We start from the raw sequence: 24,429 nt of genomic DNA on the forward strand, positions 1-24,429 counted from the left end.
CCACGCTTAGACGCAATCTGCGCTTAGACGCAAACTGCGCTAAGACGCAAACTGCGCTTAGACGCAATCTGAGCTTAGACGCAAACTGCGCTTAGATGCAAACTGCGCTTATACGCAATCTGCATTTAGACGCAAACTGCACTTAGACGCAAACTGTGTTTAGACGTAAACTGCACTTAATCATAAGTAATCTTAGAATCGGCTTTTGCATCGAAACAGTTCTTATCGAACAAACGTAGCTTTCGTTTTTAATCGCTGAAAGATTTCCGCTGCACTAGTTCACCCCCCCCTCTTAGTGCTCTCGATCCTAACAATTGGTATCAGAGCGGGGTATTTCTCATTTCGGATTTACACCCGAGAGAAATGGCTCTTCAAGGCTTTCAAGAGGGCTTATCGGTCTTTCGTCCATCGTTGTTTAACGGATTGGACTACACTTATTGGAAAACTCGAATGAGAGTTTTCTTGATTTCTTTGAATTTGGATTTATGGAATATCGTTGAAAACAATTTTCAACTTACCTCTAAACCGATGAACGAATGGTCGGATTTGGAGAAGAAGTATTTTTCTTTAAACGCAAAGGCTATGAATGCCTTATTTTGCGCTTTGGACAAAAATGAGTTCAATCGGATTTCTACGTGCGAAACGGCTTTTGACATTTGGCGAACACTTGAAATCACACACGAGGGAACTAGTAGAGTCAAAGACTTGAAAGTTAACATTTTATTGCATGATTTTGAGCTTTTTCGAATGCAACCAAGCGAGACTATAGGCGACATGTACACCCGTTTCACGGATGTCGTCAATAGTTTAAGTGCTCTTGGCAAATGTTTTTCGAATTCTGAACTTATGAACAAGATTTTGCGTTCTCTTTCTAAGAAGTGGGATTCAAAAGTAACGGCTTTACAAGAAACAAAAGATTTAAATATTTTTCCACTTGAAGAACTAATTGGTTCATTGATCACATATGAAATGACGTGCAATGCACGTGAAGAACTTGAGAACCACCTTCCAAAGAACAGGAAGGATTTGGGAGATAGAACATTTGAAGACCACTCGAGCATAAGCTCAAGTGATGGTGAACTTAAACAACAAATGAAACAAAAATTAAAAAGTAAAAAGAACGGAACTACTTGCTTTGAACGCAAGAAGAAGAACAAAAATTGGGATGAATCGAGCTCCTCCGAAGACGAGGAGAAAATCAACAAAGGCGAGGTGGCAAACTACGCCTTTACGCCTTTCGACGCTGAGGTAATCAAAATGCCTTTAATTTACTTTGAAATTACATGATGCTTTTCATAAAGTATTTTTCTTTTTTATTTAATTTTCTTGAAAATTGCATGTTTAATAATTTTATAATGAAAATACAAACAATTAGGAATCATGCTTATCATTCTAGTAATTTTGAAAATAATCATGAAAATTGCATGTTTATGATAAACAAAATGATTTTGATTAAAAATACCTTATGAAATCATGCTATATGTGGTTGAGAAGTAATAATGTGTATCATGTTGATTTCCATTGTTATTTCTCGATTTTGAGTATATGAAATCATGTTTAATTTGAAGTTATGATTAATGAGTATATATTTTTGAAATTATGTATGATGATTCTTGATATTTATGGATTATCGATTTTCATGATAATAACAGTGGCTTTAAAAAAAAAAATTGATGCATGTTTTCATAAATGAAAAGGCATGCTAACATGAAATCGACCACTTAAAATGAAATACTTAAAAAGGGGGAAAATATATTATCAATGAAATCATAAATCTATTTATGTTATAAATTTTGTGAGCCATAAAAATGATTTTGATGATTTAAATTTGAAATGAGTTTTATCAAAATCATGATCTTGATTTATCAAATTGAATGAATTGAAAATGAATGATGATTTTTTTTCTTGAATGATTGTGACTTGTATTCCTTGTTTTCATGATATAATTTTTATACAATTCTTTGTATTCATGAAATATTTATCTCATCACCCAATTATTTCTTTTCAATATTCCTCAAGTGATGATATGAATGCATGAGATATTCATGAATTTATTTTGATGTATGCAAATGAGAAGTTCCGATCATGCATGGTAGGATGCAATGTGACAAATTAATACCATGATGATTTGAAATATTTATGATTTGGAATGATGCATATGCTTTTTATTATGATAATATATGATGTGTATCATGAATGCTTAAAAAATTAAATAAATAAATGTTTATATCATGTTAGATGGTTTTACATATTATGCATGATAAGCTATAATGATGAGTGAAACAATGATTGAAATAATATGAATGATGATTTGGAATCATGCATATAATAATGAGTTTATATGTTTTGAAAATGTGCATGTTTTAATTTAAAAATATAATGATGTACAAATGAGATTGATACTAACCTTTGTCATGATTTAAAAATTGATGTAAAGGGTTTTTCCCTTCTTTTTGACAATGACAAAAGGGAAGATAGCTAGCTTGCACAATTCAAGAAGAAAGCAAAAATTGTACTTCTCAAAAGAGAAGAAATTGCTATCTTGAACATCACCAAGAAGTGCTATCTTGCAAATCTCAAGACACACAAATGCAATCATGAAAAATATTTTTCGAGAAACATATTTGATGATTCCCTCTTATAAAAGGAAGATATTTTTACATACAAGGATTTGACTCACTTACATATCTTAATCTTTGCAAAAATGAAGTGTGCTTTAATATCTTATCAATTTGAACTTCACATATGGCTTTCCTCCTTCATGTAAAAAGATAACAAATAAAAAGGAAGAAGCAATAAAAGCTATCTCCATGTCATGTTTTCCTCGAGATGTTTGCATAATTGGTATCCTATCACTCACTGTTGGAAAATGACATGAACCAACTTATGGCATCGCACTTATATTTAAAATTTGCTTATATCGTTCTCCTTGTTGTTGATGACAAAGGGGGAGAAATATATAAATTGATACTATGAGTGCCATATTTGAAGAATATGAATAAATGTTATGAATGTCATATTATGATGAGATATCAAAAGCAGCATTCATATGAATAGGTGCTATGAATGTCATATCATGTTAAGATATCAAGAACTTGAATCGCAATTTTATATGTTGATATCTTACCATTTGATGATAGCAAACTTGCATGATGATAAAACTTGATATTATGTTTTTCATACAATGAGTTGAACCAATATCATAAACACTTGATTGTAGTACCTCTCCTTTTTGTTGATGACAAAGGGGGAGAAGTATGTTGATGACATGACATGTTATGCATAAGTTTATGCATAAGTTCATAATGACGTGTTGTAAGTATTCATGATGAATATTGCAATGACTTGAATTCAGCTTGAATTCAAGATTATATCAATATGGCATATTGATAGGGGGAGTTTGTTTAAACTCCGGGAGTTAAGTTTAACTCTGTCATCAAGTGGTTGTCATCATCAAAAAGGGGGAGATTGTTGAATATCGTATTTTGATGATGAAACTACTTGATATATGTTTATGATTTAATCTGTGTTTTGAGTGACGCAGGATGCTTCGATCAGGGTGAGACAATTAAAGCAGCAACATCATGTCGTGCCGGAGGAACATGTCAGAAGATTGGACGTCGAGCCGGTGGATCGGTCGACTTATCGACAGAAGGCTTCGGGCCGTGGACTCGGGCATCGGGCCAAGAAGAGCGGGTATTCTGCCAAGGATATCGGAGTTGCAGAGTCAACTGGCCGATTGGGCAATAGGCTGCAGAAAAGGACAATGCGCTGAAGAATCGGACGAAGCGTCAAGGGACCAATGACATGCCGGACAACTTGGTTAATTGCTTAGGATTAATTGTCTCGATCGAAGTTTTTGTTTTAAGTGTGCAGGATTAACTACGATGAAAGTAAGACATGCAGCAGGAGTTGCGCCGGAGTCATGACAATGATCATGTTGGGAGTTCGAGAGCTCGACGGAAGTTCGGACAATCATCGGAGGTTCTGCGGGAACAAATCCGAGAAGTCCAAAAGCTTGCCAAAGGAGCTCGTCGGAACTTGCCAAGTGGATCGTCGCAGTCCAGGAGTTTGCCGGAAGTCCGCAAGAGCATCACCGAGGGTTCATCGAATGATCGACGGAAGTTCGCCGGAAACTCGCCGGAAGAAACGAGTGACGCACCGAAGCAAGCTGCAGAATATGTCTTAGGAAATAATCATAGTTAGCACTTTGATTAAGTTAGAAATGGGAGGTGATCCCATTAGCTTAATCCTGAGGCAATTGGGCCCCTGAAGAACTCAAATTGGGTCGAATGGTTCAGCCCATTCGGACCCAGGTTGCTGTGGGAGGTGCAACCGCCCAGGCAGGGAGGTAGCACCGCCCAAGCTATGTCTCCCAGCGAGACTGGGCGGTGCAACCGTCCCAGCCAAGAGGTGCAACTGCCCAGGGCTCAGTCTCCGAGCGAGACTGGGCGGTGCAACCTCCTCTGTCAGGAGGTAGCACCGCCAGAGCTCAAGTTTCGAGCTCTGTCAGGCGGTGCAACCTCTCTAGTCAAGCGGTGCAACCGCCTGAGCTCGGTCTTCGAGCTCTGGCAGAGAGGTGCAACCGCCCCTGACAGAGGTAGCACCGCCCAGAGGCTCAGTCTTCGAGCTCTACCAAGCGATGCAACCTCTCCAGTCAGGAGGTGCAACCGCCTGATCCCGGAATTCCAGGATTTGATCGTTTTGAGCTCCAAATTTGAACTGGGTTGGGGCCTATAAATACCCCACCCATTCAGCACTGAAAGCACAGAATACACACTCGAAATCTTGCTGTCTTTCTGTGTTTCTTAGAGCTCAAAACTGCTAGTTCTCCTCTTTCTATTCTTCAAGTTTGAGTTGTAAAGAGAGGAGAGAAAACTTCTGTAAGGGTTGTCTCCTAAGCCCGTCAAAAGGAGTGAATCTGTAAGAGGGTGGTTGGCCTTCGCCTATTGAAAGAACGCCTCTAGTTGACGTCGGTAACCTCGTCGGTGGAGGAAGCCAAAAGTGGAGTAGGTCAAGACTGACCGAACCACTCTAAATCTCTTGTTTGCGTTTATTTTGAGCACTTTATCATTACTGCAAACCTCCTACATAGCTACTGCTCTCTGCGCTCTTACGAACAAGTTTCTAAGTTCTGATCTTTCCGAATCTGCATTCAGACGTAAATCGGTGTTTTCGTACGATCTTTACATTGCAGTTTACATTTATGTTTTGATTCTATTTATAACTGCAAACTGTCTTCTGCGCTTTTACGAACGAGTTTCTTTGCAGTTTACGTTTACGTTTTGACTCCATTTATAACCACGCTTAGACGCAATCTGCGCTTAGACGCAAACTGCGCTGAGACGCAAACTGCGCTTAGACGCAATCTGAGCTTAGACGCAAACTACGCTTAGATGCAAACTGCGCTTAGACGCAATCTGCATTTAGACGCAAACTGCACTTAGACGCAAACTGTGTTTAGACGTAAACTGCACTTAATCATAAGTAATCTTAGAATCGGCTTTTGCATCGAAACAGTTCTTATCGAACAAACGCAGCTTTCGTTTTTAATCGCTGAAAGATTTCCGCTGCACTAATTCACCCGACCCCCCTCTTAGTGCTCTCGATCCTAACACTTAAAAGTGGAAAAACTCTATAGCAATCACTTGAGAAATTCCCTCCTCGAGTTCTAAACTCTAGAATTCTGTTTAGGGAGGAGTGAGTGCTTGTAAAAGGTTATCTCCTAAACCTATAAAAAGGAGAAGAGGGGTATAAAAGGGTAGTTGATCTTCGCCCATTGAAAGAAGATCGTTAGTAGATGTCGATGGCCTCGATGGAAGAGGAATTGAGAGTGGATATAGGTCACGATGACCGAACCACTATAAAATTCAGTTTGCATTTCTATTTATGCAATTTACCTTTATTGCAATCTGCCTTACTTTATTTTCTCATTACATGCTTCTGTATGCTTTCAAAGTTAAATATTTCCTATACGGGCTTTGTCGAAATGTTTTTTATCAAATGAGATTTTTGAACCGATATGATTTATCCGCTATACTAATTCACCCTCCCTCTTAGTACCGACTCGATCCTAACAATATTCATACAACAAGCAATATAAAGTGATAAAATGCTAATATATAATAAGCAAAAAAAGTGTGTGTCATGTCACACATGTCATCACTCACGTTATTGGCTTGCAGGGCATCTATGACTAGCATAGCCAACCTTACAATGACTATTGAGTGTCGATAGAGGATCATCTGCTCTCATTGTCATGAGACGAATATCCCATGTATTCTTGCTTAGACATATCCTTGGCTAGGGTCATTCGGATTGAGAGAGAAAAAGTTCTCTGGGATAATTCGATTAGAGCGAGACTCAAGTAGAAACTGTATAGGCCTGATAGTACCATGCCCGGTATACAGTCTTTGGGGTATTAAATAAATGAGAGATTATAGGTACATAATAACTGAAGACAGACAGGTCTAATAGATTATATTCCCTTATATCGTCTAGGGACTACGACGTAGTGGCCTAGTATGTCCGTAGTCGATGAGTCAAGTGAATTATTATAGAGATAATAATTCACTTAGCCAAAAGAAGTTCTGACAAGTATAACTCACTGCCAGCTCAATATTGGGCCTAGAGAGTCACGCACATTTGGTAGGTATTACGACGTGTAAATGTTCGGATATGGGATATCCGTTGGAGCCACTATCTTATTAGATATCCAATAAGCCCCTGAATTATTGAATCTTATGGATTAGATCGAATAAGAACCAATAATAGATTATTAGGTAGAGACCTACTAATCTAAGAGGCTTGGATAGTTGGATGGAGATTCAGTACCTAATATGGAAGGATCCATTATGGTAAGTTAATAAGGGACCTCTATAAATATGAGGGAACTAAAGGGTCATGGGCTGGGTTCTTTTTGGCTGCCACCTCCTATTCTCCTCTCTCCCTCTCCTCCTTAACCTACAGCTCCTATTTCCTATTTGGGGGTGTGTGGACAACAAGAAGAGGCATCCCCTTTTTTATTGTATGGTGCACAGAGCGAGGAGGATTGTGCAGCGATTTGATGAGCATCTTCATACCCCCTACCGTGTGGATCACCACTAGAGAGGAGGACAATTAACCTCCTTCATTCTCTCTCATAGATCTATAGGTTTTCAAGGATATATGATCTCCCTAGATAACACATCTTTCTTATACGCGTAGTTTTCAATTTCATGGATTTTTACGTATCAATTATGGAGATAATAATTTATTGAGCTAAAAAGAGTTATGACAGGTATAACTCACGGTCAACTTAATATTTGGCCTACGGGGTCATACACTTATGGTAGGTGTTGTAGCGAGTAGTAGTTCGGATATGAGATATCCGTTGGAGCCTCTATCTTATTGGATATCCAATAGGCCCATGAATTATTGGATCCTATGAATGAGATACAATAAGAGCCAATTAGAGGTTATTGGGTAGAAATCTACTAATCTAAGAGACTAAGTAGTTGGAGGGAGATCTAGTACCTAATATAGCAGGATCTATTATGGTTAAGTTGACAAGAGACCTCCATAAATAGAGCAAAATCAAATGGTCATAGACTAGACCCTTTTTGGCTGTCACCTCCTATTCTCCTCCCCCCCTCTCCTCCTTAGCTAGTAGCAATGCGTGATTTTTCGGTTTTACGTGTTTTTGTATACCAATCTTCGCACGACGATAAAAAACTATTTTCTATAAAAATATGAGATTTTTATTTTTTATTCTTCCGTTACACATGTGATGTCGACCTCAAATTTTTCGTAGAGATCCATTATCATGGTTGGCCATAATATCACATCAGCCACTGTACCATCGTAAAGAGAACCTCCATCGTTATTGGCCATAACATCAGCCACCTTTAACAAAACAGGAGCCAAGGCTGCAACTCCCACATATTGGTCATGTGATTGAACAGTAACGAAAACCTACACCGTCTGAGTCTCTAATCGAGAATAGCTAGCATCAATTAATAGCCAATCCAATATATAGATCCTCCCTGGTAGAAGAATGTTTCGTAAGTAGGGCTACAAAGCCATCCAGCTTGGATTGGGATTACTCTAACGCGGCTTGAGAATCATAAAGAGGAGAAATCTAAGAAGAAATTGAAGCCAAAAGGCAACCTCCATCTTATACCTAAAAAATTTTTATTTTAGACGATCCAACCAAATATCTAAAAAAATTCTCATAAGAGACAACCTAAAACACTTTCTCTTTGGAACGATCCAACCGAATATCTTATTTAGGAGTTTCAATAAATCAATCTCAATATAAACCTTAATAAATTATCCTCGTTCAAATGAGAGAACTTTTTTTTTATTTGAAGAGAATAGCCCAAAAGAGCGGTTATTACAAAAAAACACAATCATAATTCTAGTATTCAAAATATAAATCAGCATAAACTCAAACCAAAGCTAATAAGACTTTCTCGATAAACCGATTGTAAGTTTGCACGCCAAGTGTAACACCTCGCCATTGATAGTTCATGGACCGTCAGTAAAAACATGAACAACCTTAACCTCCAAAGGAAAATGGAAAAAGAAAAAATAATTTTAGCCATGTCAATAATTTAGTAGGAGATAAACAGTTTCATAGTCATGAAACTATAGATTTGAGAAAATCTAGTGGAGGACGTCAGAGAAAATGACCTACTAATTTATAGACACTGTCATTTCTGAAGACATGCTTGATCAAACTTTATAAAATTCATATATGACTCATATAAAATCTATAGACAATTCACAAATTCGATTATAAATAGAGAAAGAAAGCAACGAACCCAATAGGAGGAATCAGCAAGTAGTTGAGTCTAGGATATCTCACGAGCAGTAGCACGATCATTAAAGGAACGACTCTTAGAAGCAAACAGGGGACCATAGGGAACACTTTAATGGGAGGAAGAAGCATCTTTAGGATCAAGGGGTGAATCGATCGCTTTAGCTTACAATCAAATTAAAAGGGAGGAGGAGACTATCACCACTATCTTACCTAGGAAGGGAGCCAACATCTAACTACTTATCAAATTGAATTCATAAGAATTTTGACTCATTAGTTCATGAAAGTGTCATACATAATTTGATACTGCTCGGGACTTTAAGATATGATAATCTTCAAAAAATGAGTAAGGTCAAATCGATTTTGTAATATATATATATATATATATATATATATATAATGAATTATTCATGATAAGGCAATAATGTTACATGAATAACCCTTTTGTCTGCATCTCCTGCGCAGCTAGTTAATAGTGGTTGGCGAAGTTTGGCGGCCCTGTGGTCAATGCACCGGACTACATCCATCTGCTCATTAATCCCCTGAAGATGACAGGCAACCTCCTCTTCCCTCGAAACAAATTAATCCGACTTCTACAAACCTCAAAGCCGTTACGGCAACTTTGTCGTCGGACAGCGATAGATCTCACGGGGCACTCGCCGGACTTTGCCGTGCATTGCATTAAAGCAAGCTCCTTTCCAAAGCGTTGTAACACGAGCCCGATAGTAATCTGCTTTTGAAAAAGGTAAGGCTCTATTTTTTGTCTTTTTTTTTTTTTGTTACTAGCACATGGAGCATCTTTTTCCACCACCATTTTGCTTTTTCTTTTGATTTGAAATTAACGTCCACTAAATTAAGGAAGTAACTGGGAAGAAGAAAAAGGAAAGTAAGCATGCTGCTGCTACTACTACTGCAACTACGTACAGTTGCCGGTCCCACCATATCATTTGTTCTCTCTCTATTATCTTATTCTTTTCATTATTTTAGGAGAGAAGATTCATGGAAAGGACGTCAGAGATAGCGGCCCAGATGTCCTCGTCGTCGTACTCTTCGCCGGCTGTCGGCGCCGCCCTAGACCGATCACTCCCGTCGCCCACTTCTCTGCCGCCGTCCGCCTGTTCGCAGCTGTTCTCGGCCGCATCCGTTTCCACCTCCACCCTCCCGTCTGTCTCGCCGTTTCTCGCGAACCTGCCCCTCACCCGTGGCCGGCTGTCGGCTAATGTCTTCCTGCACGCGTACTGTCAAGCCAAACAACAGTGTTAGAGGTATCGTTTTTCTCACGAATTGTAAACAAGAAATGTCGAGTGTCGTAGACGAAAGGGAAGGATGAAATGGAACAGTATGCACAGTGATCTTCTTGTGGAAATTCCTATGCTTGCGTCTGCTCCGATATCTTACGATCCGCTCCTTCCTCTCCTCTGGTTTGTACCGCGCCGCTTTCGCAGCAATCTCGCCTCCTTCCTGATTATGATTCTCCCCAGACACCACCATTCCAGTCAACCTCTGTTTTGGAAAGATTCACGAAGAGACGCAAAGGTGGGATATTGATCGAGAGACGCTCATCCAAAATGCGATTCTTGGAATGACGTATGAGAAAGGCAGAGGCTTCGCGCACCTGGAGGTCGCCGGTGCTGAAGACGCACCTCACGGGACAGGCCTTGAAGTGAGGAAAGTCGCAGGAGGAGGAGGAGGGCGGGCTCGACGGCGAGGCGAGTTCTGGCGGAGGATTCTGGTGACGGGGTTGGTGCTGGAGAGGGAAAGAAAAGGGCATCGGCTTGAAGGGATGGGTGGTAGGGTGGTAGACGGGGAGCAAGTGGCTGCTGCTGCTCCTGGGGAGAGACCGAGGACGGAGGGAGGACGAAGAAGAAGCAGAGGAGGGAAGGAAGCCGGAGGCATTGACATCGATGAAGCCACGGGGTGGGGCGCCATCAACAGCATGCGTGGCGGTGGTGCAGCTGGCCGGAGGGAAAAGTGTAGCATCACGGAAAGAAGAGGAGGAGGTGGTGGTGATGGTGGAGGAGGAATGAAACATTGACGTCGGGTGGGCTCTTGTGGAGGGGTGTGCTTGGTTACCGGCAGCCGAGGGCTGGCTTTTATTGGTGGTAGCGAGTATACGCCTCAGATCAAACAAGGACATGATCGTGGCGTAGCCCAGCAAAGCTTGACGGGTTCAGCCACGGTGGTCAATGACTGACTTTTTATTTAGAACAGAGTCAATCAATGTCCGTGATATGGGCCGGTACAGAAAGAGAGAATCACATGAAGTGCAATCCTTTTTCAAATTATAGTAATAAAATATTATTAATCTAAGATTAAATCAAATAAAATAAGAAACAGAGGTAAAAAAAAAATTAAATCTCTCCAAAAAAAAATTTAAGACTTGACTTGAATACTTGAGATTTGAATTAATCTATCGATGCCACATATTTATAGACGTAAAATACAAGAATCCTTAATCTCTACAACTCTATTTAATTTTATTTGAAATCTTCTAAAATATATTTTAAATTAAAAAATCCTTAAAACTCTATTTAATATTATTTAAAAAAATAAAATATTAATTTGTGATCTTACAAAAGATAATTTAACTTCTTAATACTCCCTCTTAAAGTATACCTTTAAAGATAAAGTCCCTGCTTGCTTCAGAATCAAGTTGAACTTGTTCAGCCACCAGGATTTTGCGTCGACGATAACGAACTTAACCTCACCACCAAACCAGTAAGAGGTGATGAATAGAGGGACTAGCATGTCGGTGAAGTTGCAAAAGAAACTCGTCGATCAAGAAAACCACTATGGGCATCATATAATTCTTAATGCATCTTGAGCATGTTTCCTGATCTATGAACAGCTTAATTGTCCATTCCTTTACATAGGCAATGGCAGCTTGGTTGTGATTTCGGGTTGATACCGGTGTGATGCAGAACGAGGGGTGGTGTAGTAGAATAGAATTCGAAAGAAAACCGATAGTACAGTTTGTCGAATAGAAAAGGAGAGAACTAACGAAGTAACTTTGATAAAAACGAAAAGTAGCTCACCACCAAGTTTAAAATCACATTGGGATACAGAAAGTTCACCACCCAACAAAAATTAAACAATGATACAAAACTAGAAAATAAAAGATTTACCACTCAAGGACGCATCCAAGAGATATAGAGTTCATGGGAGCACTCCAAGAGAGCTTCTACTAAAATATCATCAGTTTCTAAAGTCCTTTCTAAGCCCTAAACACCAAAATAAATACTAGTGCATAAAACAATCCTTCATGTATAGAGAATTTTGAAATGAAGTGTTCACAGCTGCTAACCAACTCCTTTAATACATTCCTTGGTCATAAAAAAAAGTACCTTGAAACAGCCTTAACTTTGTGCAGGGAATATGCTGATGAGCTATCATATTTGAGTGAGCTGAGTTGAAGATTATGAGGCATTATTGTTGGCTGAAAAAAATATCATATCATAATCAAGGTTTATATGATCAGATTGTAGTAAATTAGACACTCTCGTATCAATCTCCCCCGATTAAAAAAGACTTGTCCACAAGTCCTTGTTTGATTGATCAACATGATTATAAAAAGAACTTAAATCAGCCACATTAAATGTAGCTCAAACTTCATGTAGCTCAATCTCATGAGCATTTTTGTCAATTCTTTTAAGCACCTTGAATAGGCCATCAGCCTTTAGTTTCAGTTTTCCAAATTTGCCCGGTGGAAACCTCTCCTTCCTTAGATGAATCCAGACCAAATCACTTGCATTAAACTCCATATGTTTTTTGTGTTTGTTGGCAACTTGCATGTACCTCTCATTTTGCTTCTCAATGGTCGCTTTCACACTCTCATGCAGTTTCTTTATCTGCTTAGCTCTTTCATCGGTATCTCCACTAAATTGTTTTATTGTAGAATGAGGTTTTAAGTCCAAAGGACCAGCAGGATTAGCACCATAAACTACCTCAAAAGGACTCTTATCAATACTATGATGTATAGAACGATTATAGGCAAACTCAATTTGTGGAAGAATAACATCCCACTACTTAATATTCTTACCAACATAGCTTCTAAGCAAATTTTTCAAGCTTCTATTCGTTACCTCAGTTTGCCCATCGGTTTATGGATGATGCGAGCTACGGAAATTCAAAGAAGTACCCAGCTTCCTCCAAAGAGTTCTCTAAAAATGACTAATAAATTTTGAATCTCGATCAGACACCATAGTTCTTGGAATACCATGTAATTTAACAATCTCCTTAAAATACAAATCAGCAATATGAGATGCATCATTCGATTTATTGCAAGGAACAAAGTGAGACATTTTTAAAAATCTGTCAACAACAACCATGATAGAATCCTTGTTCCTTTAAGTTCTTGGCAATCCCAAAGTGAAATCAAGACTCACATCCTCGCATGGAGCATTTGGAACTGGCAATGGAGTGTATAAACCAGAATTTTAACTTCTTTGTTTTGCCAAATGACACACTCGGTGTTGCTTTACATCTCTCCACATCTCTGAATATCTTAGGCCAATAGAAATTTGATTGAACAAGAGCTAGAGTCTTGTCCCTACTGAAATGTCCTCCCAAAATACCACCATGAGCTTCAACTAGAATTACCTATCTCAAAGAACAAGATGGAACACACAAAGCATTAGCTCGAAAAAGAAAACCATATAGAAAATTGTTGAACGGAACCCGATTTGTAATTATGCCATATTGAGCCGAATCTACATTATTTTCATAAAGATATTTGAATGTCTCAAATCCAACCACTTTAACTTCCATTGCTGATAATAAAGAATACTTTCTGCTTAATGCGTCAGCAACTACATTTTGAACACCAGATTTATGTTTAATTATAAAATTATAAGATTGCAAGAACTCCATCCAAGCTGCATGCCTCTTGGTCTTGTGATGGTGATTAATGAACTTTAATGCCTCATGATCTGAATATAGCAAAAATGGCTTGACAAGAAGATACTGACTCCAATGAGATAAAACTCGATAAATGACATAGAACTCTTTATCATAAGTAGAATATTTCCTTCTTATATCATTTAGATTCTCGCTAAAAAAAGCAATAGGCTTTCCGTCTTGACTCCAAATAGTGTCAATTCGTATATTAGAAGCATCACATTCAACCTCAAACATATTGTCAAAATTTGGTAGAACTAAGATAGGAGCTTCGGTCACCTTTCTTTTTTAAAGCTCAAAAGCATCATTAGCCTCACTAGTCCATTTAAATTTTATATTTCAGATATTCAGTGGTTGGAGTGATAATAGAGCTGAAACCCTTGATGAATCTTCTCTAAAACGAAGTTAAGCCATGGAAACACCTCACGTCATGCAATGAAGTAGGTGTTGGCCAATTTAGAATAGCTTCTACCTTACTTTGATCCATCATGATTCCATCTTTTGAAACAACATACCCCAAAAACACAATACTAGAAGTAAAGAAATCACACTTCTTTATATTAGCATAAAGCTTTTACTGCCTCAAAATAAGAAGGATCTCTTTTAGATGATTCAAATGCTCCTCTTCGCTCTTGCTGTACACCAATATATCATCAAAGCAAACTATAACAAATATTCCAATGCATTGTCACGGATTTAGCTGGTTTTGCCTAAGTCGTGCGGCACCCTTGCGTGTCCGTCTGCAAAGGTCAACCTCCCCAAAACCTCCCATGGTCCCTTAGGACCTACAAAAGAGAAAATGGGTTAGAGAAAGCACCTCACTCGGGATGCACAAGCAAATGTTCCAAGAAACACTTCATAGACAATACAAATTACAAGCAGACTTTACAAGCTCTGAACGGTTGTACAACAAAGGGTCAAAATGATCCACTATAGACCGAGTATCTCTCACAAGTGTCCACATGACATAACATTTATTTACAAGCCTAAGAAGGCCACCAAACCCATCTAAAATGGGGTTGTTAAGCCTTCAACCATTCCTCTACATGCTGTACAAAGCATGAACAAATATAAAGACATTGACATACATAAGTATTACATCAAACATCTTATTTAGAACTTTGTCCATGACATTCTCCCTCACTTATTCCTTCAACGTCCTCGTCGAAGCCTTTACTGACACTACAACTCCTCGCCTTTACTGAGTCTTTAATCTTTTGCTCCAGTTGCAATGCGCCTCTTGGCTCCCAACTACTCTCTGCTGTTGTTTTTAAGTAGTCGAACCTTTGATCTGCCATGCTGCTTTAACTCGCCAATTACTCTGACTCTAGTGTGGGGTTGGCTGAGTTATATTGATCCTTGTTGGTTCCTACGGATCCTCTAGATGAAGGAAAAGACTATCTTTATTATGCTCCAGTCTCTCAAATGCGTCGTGTTACTTGAACTGGGTGGATGCTTGTTGGAGCTTTAACGAGCATCGCTTTGCAAACTTCTGAAATTTTGGGTCCTTCATAAAATTTGCTTATCGACTCTTCTTTCACTTAGTTGTCACTTCCAAGTAGATTTGTATCACTTCCGCTTTCGATTGACATTCTGTTGGGAAATGAAGCGGATAATCTACTCTCAGTAGCACTGATCATCATTGGTGAGGATTTGGTAACTATTGTCTTCTAATATCTTCGAAGGGTCTTTGAACCTGTGCAAAGCTCTTCTGTTGGATAGATAAGAGAATTGGGGTACTCGGTTTTGTCCATTCTCTTAAGAGTTGAGAAGGCAATGGTTACTTGACTTCACCCGCCACCTCAAGGGTTGTAATCCATACATCGAGCTGGTTACTGGCCTTCGCCTGCTCTTTGCTTATACTTCTGAAGCACTCAAAGTATTTGCACTCCTTGCGTTGAGTTAGCTATTGTGATTCACCTTCTCAATGCCATCGAACTTTTGGAATGCAAAAAGTTTTCACCCTAACTTGGAGTAAGTCTCTAATAATTTTAGTCGCCTCTGGGATTGTACTGTCTTCTCCATCAACCTGATCGCCTACTCCACTAAGTAGCAAAGGTATAGCACCGCATACTGCCTACTTCGTTCCTTGGTCGTGCACTCTTGCATGACCTGAAGTCCTTCACTTTCGACTATCTTTGATGAGAAGCTCGTTGAAACCGGCCTCACGAAGTTCCTTAGCCTTTGCCCTTCAGCCTTGTCTCGGAACTTGGAGTTTGCCTCTGCATGCTCTACCTCCTTGACCCCTTTCACGACCAAGTGCTCTTCCTCCATGAGAGCAAGGGATCAATAACTTTCACAGAAGTCCCACCTCTACGGTACCATGTGTTAGGACTCTAGCTAGAAGAGTCCTAATTGAGAGGGACATTCATGTAAAACATACCTAAGCCGACCCCTATTAAAGAGATGAAGAGGCCGGCTAGAGTTAGGAGGTTTTTTCTTAGAGAAGAATTAGGAGTTGTAAGGGAATAGGAGTCTTGAGTAGGAGTCCTATTAGGAGTTGGTTAGAAGTAAGAGTCTTAAGTATGAGTCCTATTAGGAGTTAGGGTTTAGAAGCCCTATAAATAGCCATGTATTCCTTCTCTTTTCTTAAGCAATAGATGAATCTTTTCTGCGAGCAGCAACTTGGAGGGAGGAACCCCTATAGAGTTCCAAGGAGGCCGATCCCCTAAAGAGATCAACCCCAAGTTTAGAATCTACAAGGGTTCTAACACCTGGTATCATAGCAGCATTCTTGGCATCTCGCTACCCTTCCAAGCCATCCATCAGCCCTCCATAGCCGCCCAAAGCAATTCCCACAATTGCTTAAAAGATCATCGCCAAATTCCGCCATCATCTCCACCACCGCGGATCATCCCGTGAATTGCAATAGGTTCTGGTTTCCTACCTTACTGCTACTGCAATTTAGTTATCCCTATCCGAAAATCCAAAAAAACAAAAAATTGTTCCTATATTGCTGCATAAACTTTTCGTCAAAAAGTTTTCATCTCTACAACGAAAGATACATTGCAGAATTTCAGTCGCATAGCACTGTTTGTTTGATCTTGATACTCTATTTTCTCTGTCATATAAACTAAGATATTACCGTTAATTCCCTCCTCAAATCTCTCAAATTTTTGGTGGAGATTTCGTCGAAAAATCATTGTTTCTTCGACGACAATTCTGCTCTTACAAGACAACACAATTCTGCAGCAAACTTTCACTGATTTCTATCAAACCTTTGCTGTCATCCACCACAGATCGAAAACTTTCATCCACAGCCCTAAACTCCATAAAACCACACTCTCAAACTGCACCCAAAAAAGCCACAAAACAAACCTAAACCGCAGCCTACATCTACCAATCCACCAACCCTTTCAACCATCACTTCTCTCAACCTATACATGCCTTTAACCCATCAACAAAAGAGAGATCTTAACATCACAGATTTGGAGTCATATACTATGGCATCTGAGGAGGCAATCAATGCTAAATTTGAAGCCTTTGAGGCACGAATGGAGGATAAGATTCGGACTCTCCTTACCGAATTCAATTTGGGCTAACCACCAAGCCCGAAGAAATCACATCAAGGAGAGAGCTCTAACCAATCACATCATGCCCAAAGAGATGACTTCCAAGAGAGGGGAGGCTCTATGACTGACCCCAACTATTCACGCATGAGAGTGGACTTCCCTAGATGGGAAGAAGGAGACCCAATTGGTTGGATCACGCACGCGAAGCGATATTTTCGGTACCATAAAACTGTGGATGCATCCATGGTGGAAATTACTGCTATACATCTTGAAGGGGATGCCATACAATGGTTTGACTGGTTTGAACACACTTATGGAATCCTTTCATGGTGACAATTCAAAGAAGGACTACTGATCCGCTTCGGACCAACTTATTACGAGAACATTGACGGACAACTAGCAAAGATCCAACAAACCTCCACCATTCAGGAGTACCAAACCAGGTTTGAAAGGTTATCTAATCAAACTCGTGATTGGTCTGAAAAACAACTATTGGGGATCTTTATTGAGGGCTTTAAGCCGGAGATCCGGGGAAAAGTTAAGGCGCGATAACCATACACGCTTATGGAAGCCATCTCTTTCGCACGACTTCAAGAAGAGCAATTGAACCATGAAGCCCGGAGGACTAGGATCACTCCTCGACCTACAATACTAAAGCCCTCAGCCCCCCCTAGTATCAACCGAGTCCCTGTTGAATCTCGGATTTTGATGATAAAATCAATTGATGGGTTAATTGATCTAATCCATATTATTGAGCTAAGTGTGCAGGATTAACTATGATAACCAGAAAACACAAAGCAAGAATACTGGAGTCAAGTTCGATGGACGTTTAAGAGTCCGAAGAATCGTCGGAGATGCTGCCGGAACCAATCGAGAAGAAATCGGGAACCTGTCAGAATTTTCGGAAGTTCGCCGAAGATATCGTTGGAGGTTCACGGAGATCACCGAGAAGGCTCGGCTACTCGTTAAAGTCATCACAAGTTCGGGAGCTTGCTGGGAGTCCGTCGGAAGAAGTTCGTCGGAAAGCTCACCGAAACAAGACTCGACGTTCGTGGTTGAAAACTTGCTTAGGATGTTTTTTTTGTGTTATGTAGTTCACTTGTAATTAGGATTAGGATTAAGAGATAATCCTATATCCTAGTTAGGGGCCAACTGGGCCCAAAATTAGACTTGGTTTGGGCTAAATTTAAAGCCCAACAAATGAACCAAAGGGTCTGGCGGTGGCACCGCCAGACTGGGCGGTTGCACCGCCCAGCACTCGAGAGCTGGGCGGTGGCACCGCCCAGCACCCAAGAGCTGGGCGGTGGCACTGCCCAGCACTGTCAATGTCTGACAGTGACAAGCGGTGACACCGCCACTGACAGGCGGTAGCACTGCTAGCATCGGGAACCCAAAGAGAATTCAGATTTTGGAGCCCAAATTTGAATCCTCTTGAGGCCTATAAATACCCCTCAAATCTCAGCTGAGATTACAACTTTTTGAAAAGCAATTGATTGAGAGAAAGGTCTTAGAAAGTGTTAGCAAGTCTTGTTTTTCAATTTGCTAGAGAGTTCACCTCCTTCTTTCTTACTGAAAATTTCTAAGAGGATGAACTGCTTGTAAAAGGTTGTAAGAGGGGTATTTGCCCTTCCATTTCAAGAGATTTGCTAGTGGAAGGTGGGAGCCTCATCAAAGAGGGGCCTCGCAAGTGGATGTAGGTCATTTGACCGAACCATTGTAAAATCGACGTAATCTCTGGTTTGCACTTTCTTATCGCTACTTACATTACTGCAAACCTTCTTACGTGCTTTATTTCCTCGTTACCTTTGCTGTACACGTTTACGAACACACGTTCAAGTTAAGTTTTTCAAGTTCCATTTTTAACGTACAAAAGATTTGTCGAAACGAAAGTTTTAATCCGCTGCACTAATTCACCCCCCCCCCCTCTTAGTGCCGCTCCGATCCTAACAGTTGGTATCAGAGCAAGGCTCACTCTCATATTTGGTTTGATACCCAAGAGAGATGGCTTACTCCGGCATACATGAGGGTCATTCTATCACACGTCCACCCTTGTTTAATGGGTCGGATTATACTTATTGGAAGACTCGTATGAGGATCTTCCTCATTTCCATGGATTTCGAGCTTTGGACTATTGTTGAAAACGGATTTCAAAAATCTTCTCTTCCGATGAGCGAATGGAATGATTCGGAGAAAAAGGTTTTTGCTTTAAACGCAAAGGCTATGAATGCCTTGTTTTGTGCACTAGACAAAAATGAATTTAATCGTGTTTCAATTTGTGATTCGGCTTTTGATATTTGGAGAACTCTTGAGGTCACTCATGAAGGCACTAGCCGAGTGAAAGAGTCCAAAATCAACATCCTTGTGCACTCTTACGAACTTTTCTGAATGAAACCAAGTGAGTCCATCGGAGACATGCACACCCGGTTCACGGATGTCATCAATGGACTCAAAGCTCTTGGTAAAGATTTTACTAACTTTGAACTAGTAACTAAAATCTTAAGATCCCTCCCTAAAAGTTGGGATCCAAAAGTTACAGCCATTCAAGAGGCCAAAGACCTTAAAACATTCCCTCTTGAAGAACTCATTGGGTCTCTAATGACCTACGAAATGACATGTCAAGCTCATGACGAGCTCGAGAACCCCCTTCCAAAGAATAGGAAAGATACGACACTCAAATCACAAGAAGACCACTTGAAAGGAACATCAAGTGATGAGGACAGTGACAATGACATTGCACTTTTGACTCAAAAATTTTAAAAATATTTAAGAAAGAATAAATTTAAAAATAATACAAAAAATAAATTCAAACAAAAGAAGGACCAAGTGATTTGCTATGAATGCAAAAAACCGGGACACTATAAGAACGATTGTCCTCAAGCCAAAAAGAGAACATCAAAGAAGAAGGCACTCAAGGCAACGTGGGATGATTCAAGCGCGTCCGAAGAAGAGGAGTCCAACACCGAGCAAGTTGCTCATTACACCCTAATGGCCATCGGAGAAGAGGTAACGGATTTAATTAATGCAGATTTACCTTATCATGAATTATTAAATGCTTTCTATGAGTTATTTGATGAATGTAAGACAATTAGTAGAAAATACAAATTGCTAAAAAAGGAGCATGATAGTCTCACTTGTGATATCGATAAATTAAAAACTGAATATCATGATAGTTTAGCTCCATGTATAAAATGCCATGATCTAGAATCTCTCCAAAAGGAGAACTTGCTACTTAAGGACACCTTGAAGAAATTCGAGGTTGGTAGCAAATCCTTGAACATGATCCTTACAAATAAGGGTTACGTTCCTAAACGAAGTGGAATCGGATTTGTGAGAAGTCCTCACCAAAATCCAACCACTTTCATTAAAGGCCCCATCTTACATATTTGGCACCAAAGCAATTGCAACTTTTGTTGCAAATATGGACATAAAACTTATAAATGTCCATTCGAGAAAATTAGTCCGAACAAACTAATTTGGGTTCCTAAAGGAACCATGATCAATTCTATGCAATATGATGAACAAGTTTTTAAGGCACCCAAGAGAAAATGGGTACCTAAAAATAATCCCTTCTTGTAGAAACATACACCATCACAAGCTAGGAGCAAGAGATGGTATCTAGATAGTGGATGCTCAAGACATATGACTGGAGATCCATCTCATTTCTCTATGCTCACTAGCAAAGAAGAAGGGTACGTCACCTTCGGAGATAACAACCAAGGCAAAATCATTGGCAAGGGAACCATAGGTAACAAATTAAAATTTTCTATTGATGATGTCTTACTAGTTGACGGATTGAAACATAATCTCTTGAGTGTTTGTCAATTATGCGATAAAGGTTATATCGTTAGATTTGAATCAAATGTGTGTATTATTGAAAAACCAAACCATAACATAACTATGATTGCATTAAAACAAAATAATATCTACACCATCAACCTTGATGAACTAAGTAATGAAATGTGCTTCTCCGCTCTAAATGATGATGCTTGGCTTTGGCATAGGAGACTAGGCCATGCAAGCATGAAACTAATATCTAAGATCTCATCTAGAGAATTAGTGCGAGGAATTCCAAATATAAAGTTTATTAAGGACAAAGTATGCGATGCATGTCAACTAGGTAAACAAATAAAAACTAGTTTCAAATCAAAAACTCAAATTAGCACCACTAGACCATTACAATTGATTCATTTGGACTTATTTGAACCAATTGACACGACAAGTCTAGGAGGAAGCAAATATGCGTTTGTAATTGTGGATGACTATACTAGATACACTTGGACCTATTTCTTAGCTCACAAAAGTGATTGCTTCAAGTGTTTCTCTAAATTTTATAAACTCACTCAAAACGAAAAAGGTTTCATGATTTCATCAATTCGGAGTGATCACGGTGGCGAATTTCAAAACTGTGACTTTCAAAATTTTTGTGAAGTTAATGGATACAATCACAACTTCTCCACTCCGAGGAATCCCCAACAAAATGGAGTAGTTGAAAGAAAAAATAGAAACCTACAAGAAATGGCAAGAACGATGTTAAATGAACATAGTCTACCCAAGTACTTTTGGGCCGAAGCCGTAAATACGGCTTGCTACATCATGAATAGGGTCCTAATAAGACCATCCCTATCAAAACCTCCCTATGAATTATGGAATAACAAAAACCAAATATTTCCTATTTTAAAGTTTTCGGTTGTAAATGTTTTATTTTGAATGAAAGGGATGCCTTAGGAAAATTTGATGCTAAATCCGATGAAAGAATCTTTCTTGGTTACTCTTCCGTTTCTAAGGCTTTTCGGGTTTTTAACAAAAGAACCTTAGTAATAGAAGAGTCTATTCATGTAGTTTTTAATGAAATTTTTTTTAATCACAATCTCTTCCTTGTACACCTACAATTTTTGTTATTTATAGAAAGAAGAGATTTGATAAAATGGATGAATGTTGAATTTTCCTTTATGATGAACTCTGCGTAAATATTTTAGCATACTTTTGGATGATAAAATTTTTGTATGATCAATGTTATAATCACAAATTATGTGCTTCAAGTCTCATTCCCTTTTTTGTTGATGACAAAGGGGGAAAAAAGTGATGACTTGTACCATTTTGATAGCATGACTTATATGAATTACGAAAGCTTGTATGAATGTCTTATATGCCTTGCAAAATGCCTTGCAAAATGCCTTGCAAAATCCTTGAGAATATCACAAGATTGATTGATCATATTGAAAGCATGCCTTACATCTATATCATGAAATTCATGTTGAAAATCTTTATCTCCTGTCGTAGTAAAAATCGTCCCATATCATTTGACTTATGATTTTTATCGAAGTTTCGCATTTACTATTGCTTAATGAGAATAACGATAAGTTCTACGGTTAGAACTTATCAGTTTATGCTTGAATTCAATGAATGAAATTCAAGTGTTTTCATCTTCTCATAATATGGCATATAGGTAGGGGGAGTTATGTTTAACTCCGTCATCAATTGATTGTCATCATCAAAAAGGGGGAGATTGTTGAATCTCGGATTTTGATGATAAAATCAATTGATGGGTTAATTGATCTAATCCATATTATTGAGCTAAGTGTGCAGGATTAACTACGATAACCAGAAAACACAAAGCAAGAATACCGGAGTCAAGTTCGATGGACGTTTAAGAGTCCGAAGAATCGTCGGAGATGCTGTCGGAACCAATCGAGAAGAAATCGGGAACTTGTCGGAATTTTCGGAAGTTCGCCGAAGAGATCGTCGGAGGTTCACGGAGATCACCGAGAAGGCTCGGCTACTTATTAAAGTCATCACAAGTTCGGGAGCTTGCTGGGAGTCCGTCGGAAGAAGTTCGTCGGAAAGCTCGCCGAAACAAGACTCGACGTTCGCGGTTGAAAACTTGCTTGGATGTTTTTTTTTGTGTTATATAGTTCACTTGTAATTAGGATTAGGATTAAGAGATAATCCTATATCCTGGTTAGGGGCCAACTGGGCCCAAAATTAGACTTGGTTTGGGCTAAATTTGAAGCCCAACAAGTGAACCAAAGGGTCTGGCGGTGGCACCGCCTGGCTGGACGGTGGCACCGCCCAGCACTGTCAATGTCTGACAGTGACAGGCGGTGGCACCGCCAGCATCGGGAACCCAAAGAGAATTCAAATTTTGGAGCTCAAATTTGAATCCTCTTGAGGCCTATAAATAACCCTCAAATCTCAGCTGAGATTACAACTTTTTGAAAAGCAATTGATTGAGAGAAAGGTCTTAGAAAGTGTTAGCAAGTCTTGTTTTTCAATTTGCTAGAGAGTTCACATCCTTCTTTCTTACTGAAAATTTTTACGAGGTTGAACTACTTGTAAAAGGTTGTAAGAGGGGTATTTGCCCTTCCATTTCAAGAGATTTGCTAGTGGAAGGTGGGAGCCTCATCAAAGAGGGGCCTCGCAAGTGGATGTAGGTCATTTGACCGAACCATTGTAAAATCGACGTAATCTCTGGTTTGCACTTTCTTATCGCTACTTACATTACTGCAAACCTTCTTACGTGCTTTATTTCCTCATTACCTTTGCTGTACACGTTTACGAACACACGTTCAAGTTAAGTTTTTCAAGTTCCGTTTTTAACGTACGAAAGATTTGTCGAAACGAAAGTTTTAATCCGCTGCACTAATTCACCCCCCCCCCCCCTCTTAGTGCCGCTCCGATCCTAACAGTTGGTATCAGAGCAAGGCTCACTCTCATATTTGGTTTGATACCCAAGAGAGATGGCTTACTCCGGCATACATGAGGGTCATTCTATCACACGTCCACCCTTGTTTAATGGGTCGGATTATACTTATTGGAAGACTCGTATGAGGATCTTCCTCATTTCCATGGATTTCGAGCTTTGGACTATTGTTGAAAACGGATTCCAAATCTCTACGAAATTTTTATGATAGCTTTGACACTTCTTAAGAGTAGATTTTCCTTTGGTTTCATCAAAAAATTCTCAATATAAACTACTGATATTTTACGTCCAATCTGCTATACTTAAAAATCTGTGCTGCAGAAAATTTCAGCCGCATATTGTTGCCTTAACCCATCTATTTGCAATCTTTTTTGAATGAAATTTCTTATACACTTCATAGATCATCTTGGCTTTCATCTAAGATTGATCTATTAAGAAATTCATCTCTAAAAATGATTTTGTGTTGCTGCAAATTTTCGTCGTAACCCGTTAAAATTTTTTGACGAGAATTCTGCAATCAC

The 24,429-nt window shown here is 39.3% G+C and overlaps 1 protein-coding gene across 2 annotated transcripts; it reads right to left on the minus strand.

Annotated features, from left to right (window-relative positions):
• Positions 1–9,666: 9,666 nt before the first annotated feature.
• LOC135637211 (two-component response regulator-like APRR7) lies at positions 9,667–10,960 on the minus strand. Of its 2 annotated transcripts, XM_065149771.1 has the most exons (3): positions 10,416–10,960; positions 10,148–10,303; positions 9,667–10,038 (listed from the first exon to the last, which is right to left on the minus strand). In XM_065149771.1, exons 1-3 carry the CDS (start codon positions 10,935–10,937, stop codon positions 9,784–9,786), a joined length of 933 nt encoding a protein of 310 aa, XP_065005843.1. In that variant the 5' UTR covers positions 10,938–10,960; the 3' UTR covers positions 9,667–9,783. The 2 variants fall into 2 exon arrangements, with proteins under 2 accessions (XP_065005843.1, XP_065005837.1); XM_065149765.1 differs by having other exon boundaries at positions 9,667–10,303.
• Between the last annotated feature and the right edge of the window lie 13,469 nt (positions 10,961–24,429).

Source organism: Musa acuminata, chromosome BXJ1-3 (genome assembly GCF_036884655.1).
Source record: "Musa acuminata AAA Group cultivar baxijiao chromosome BXJ1-3, Cavendish_Baxijiao_AAA, whole genome shotgun sequence".
NCBI classification, from domain to species: Eukaryota; Viridiplantae; Streptophyta; class Magnoliopsida; order Zingiberales; family Musaceae; genus Musa; species Musa acuminata.

Excerpts from the sequence above, each read along its gene's own strand:
- LOC135637211 (XM_065149765.1), bottom strand. The coding sequence starts at position 10,937 with ATGTCCTTGTTTGATCTGAGGCGTATACTCGCTACCACCAATAAAAGC. Across the intron at positions 10,304-10,415 it reads TCAGCACCGGCGACCTCCAG|AGGTTGACTGGAATGGTGGT; the intron begins GTGCGCGAAGCC and ends TTTCCAAAACAG.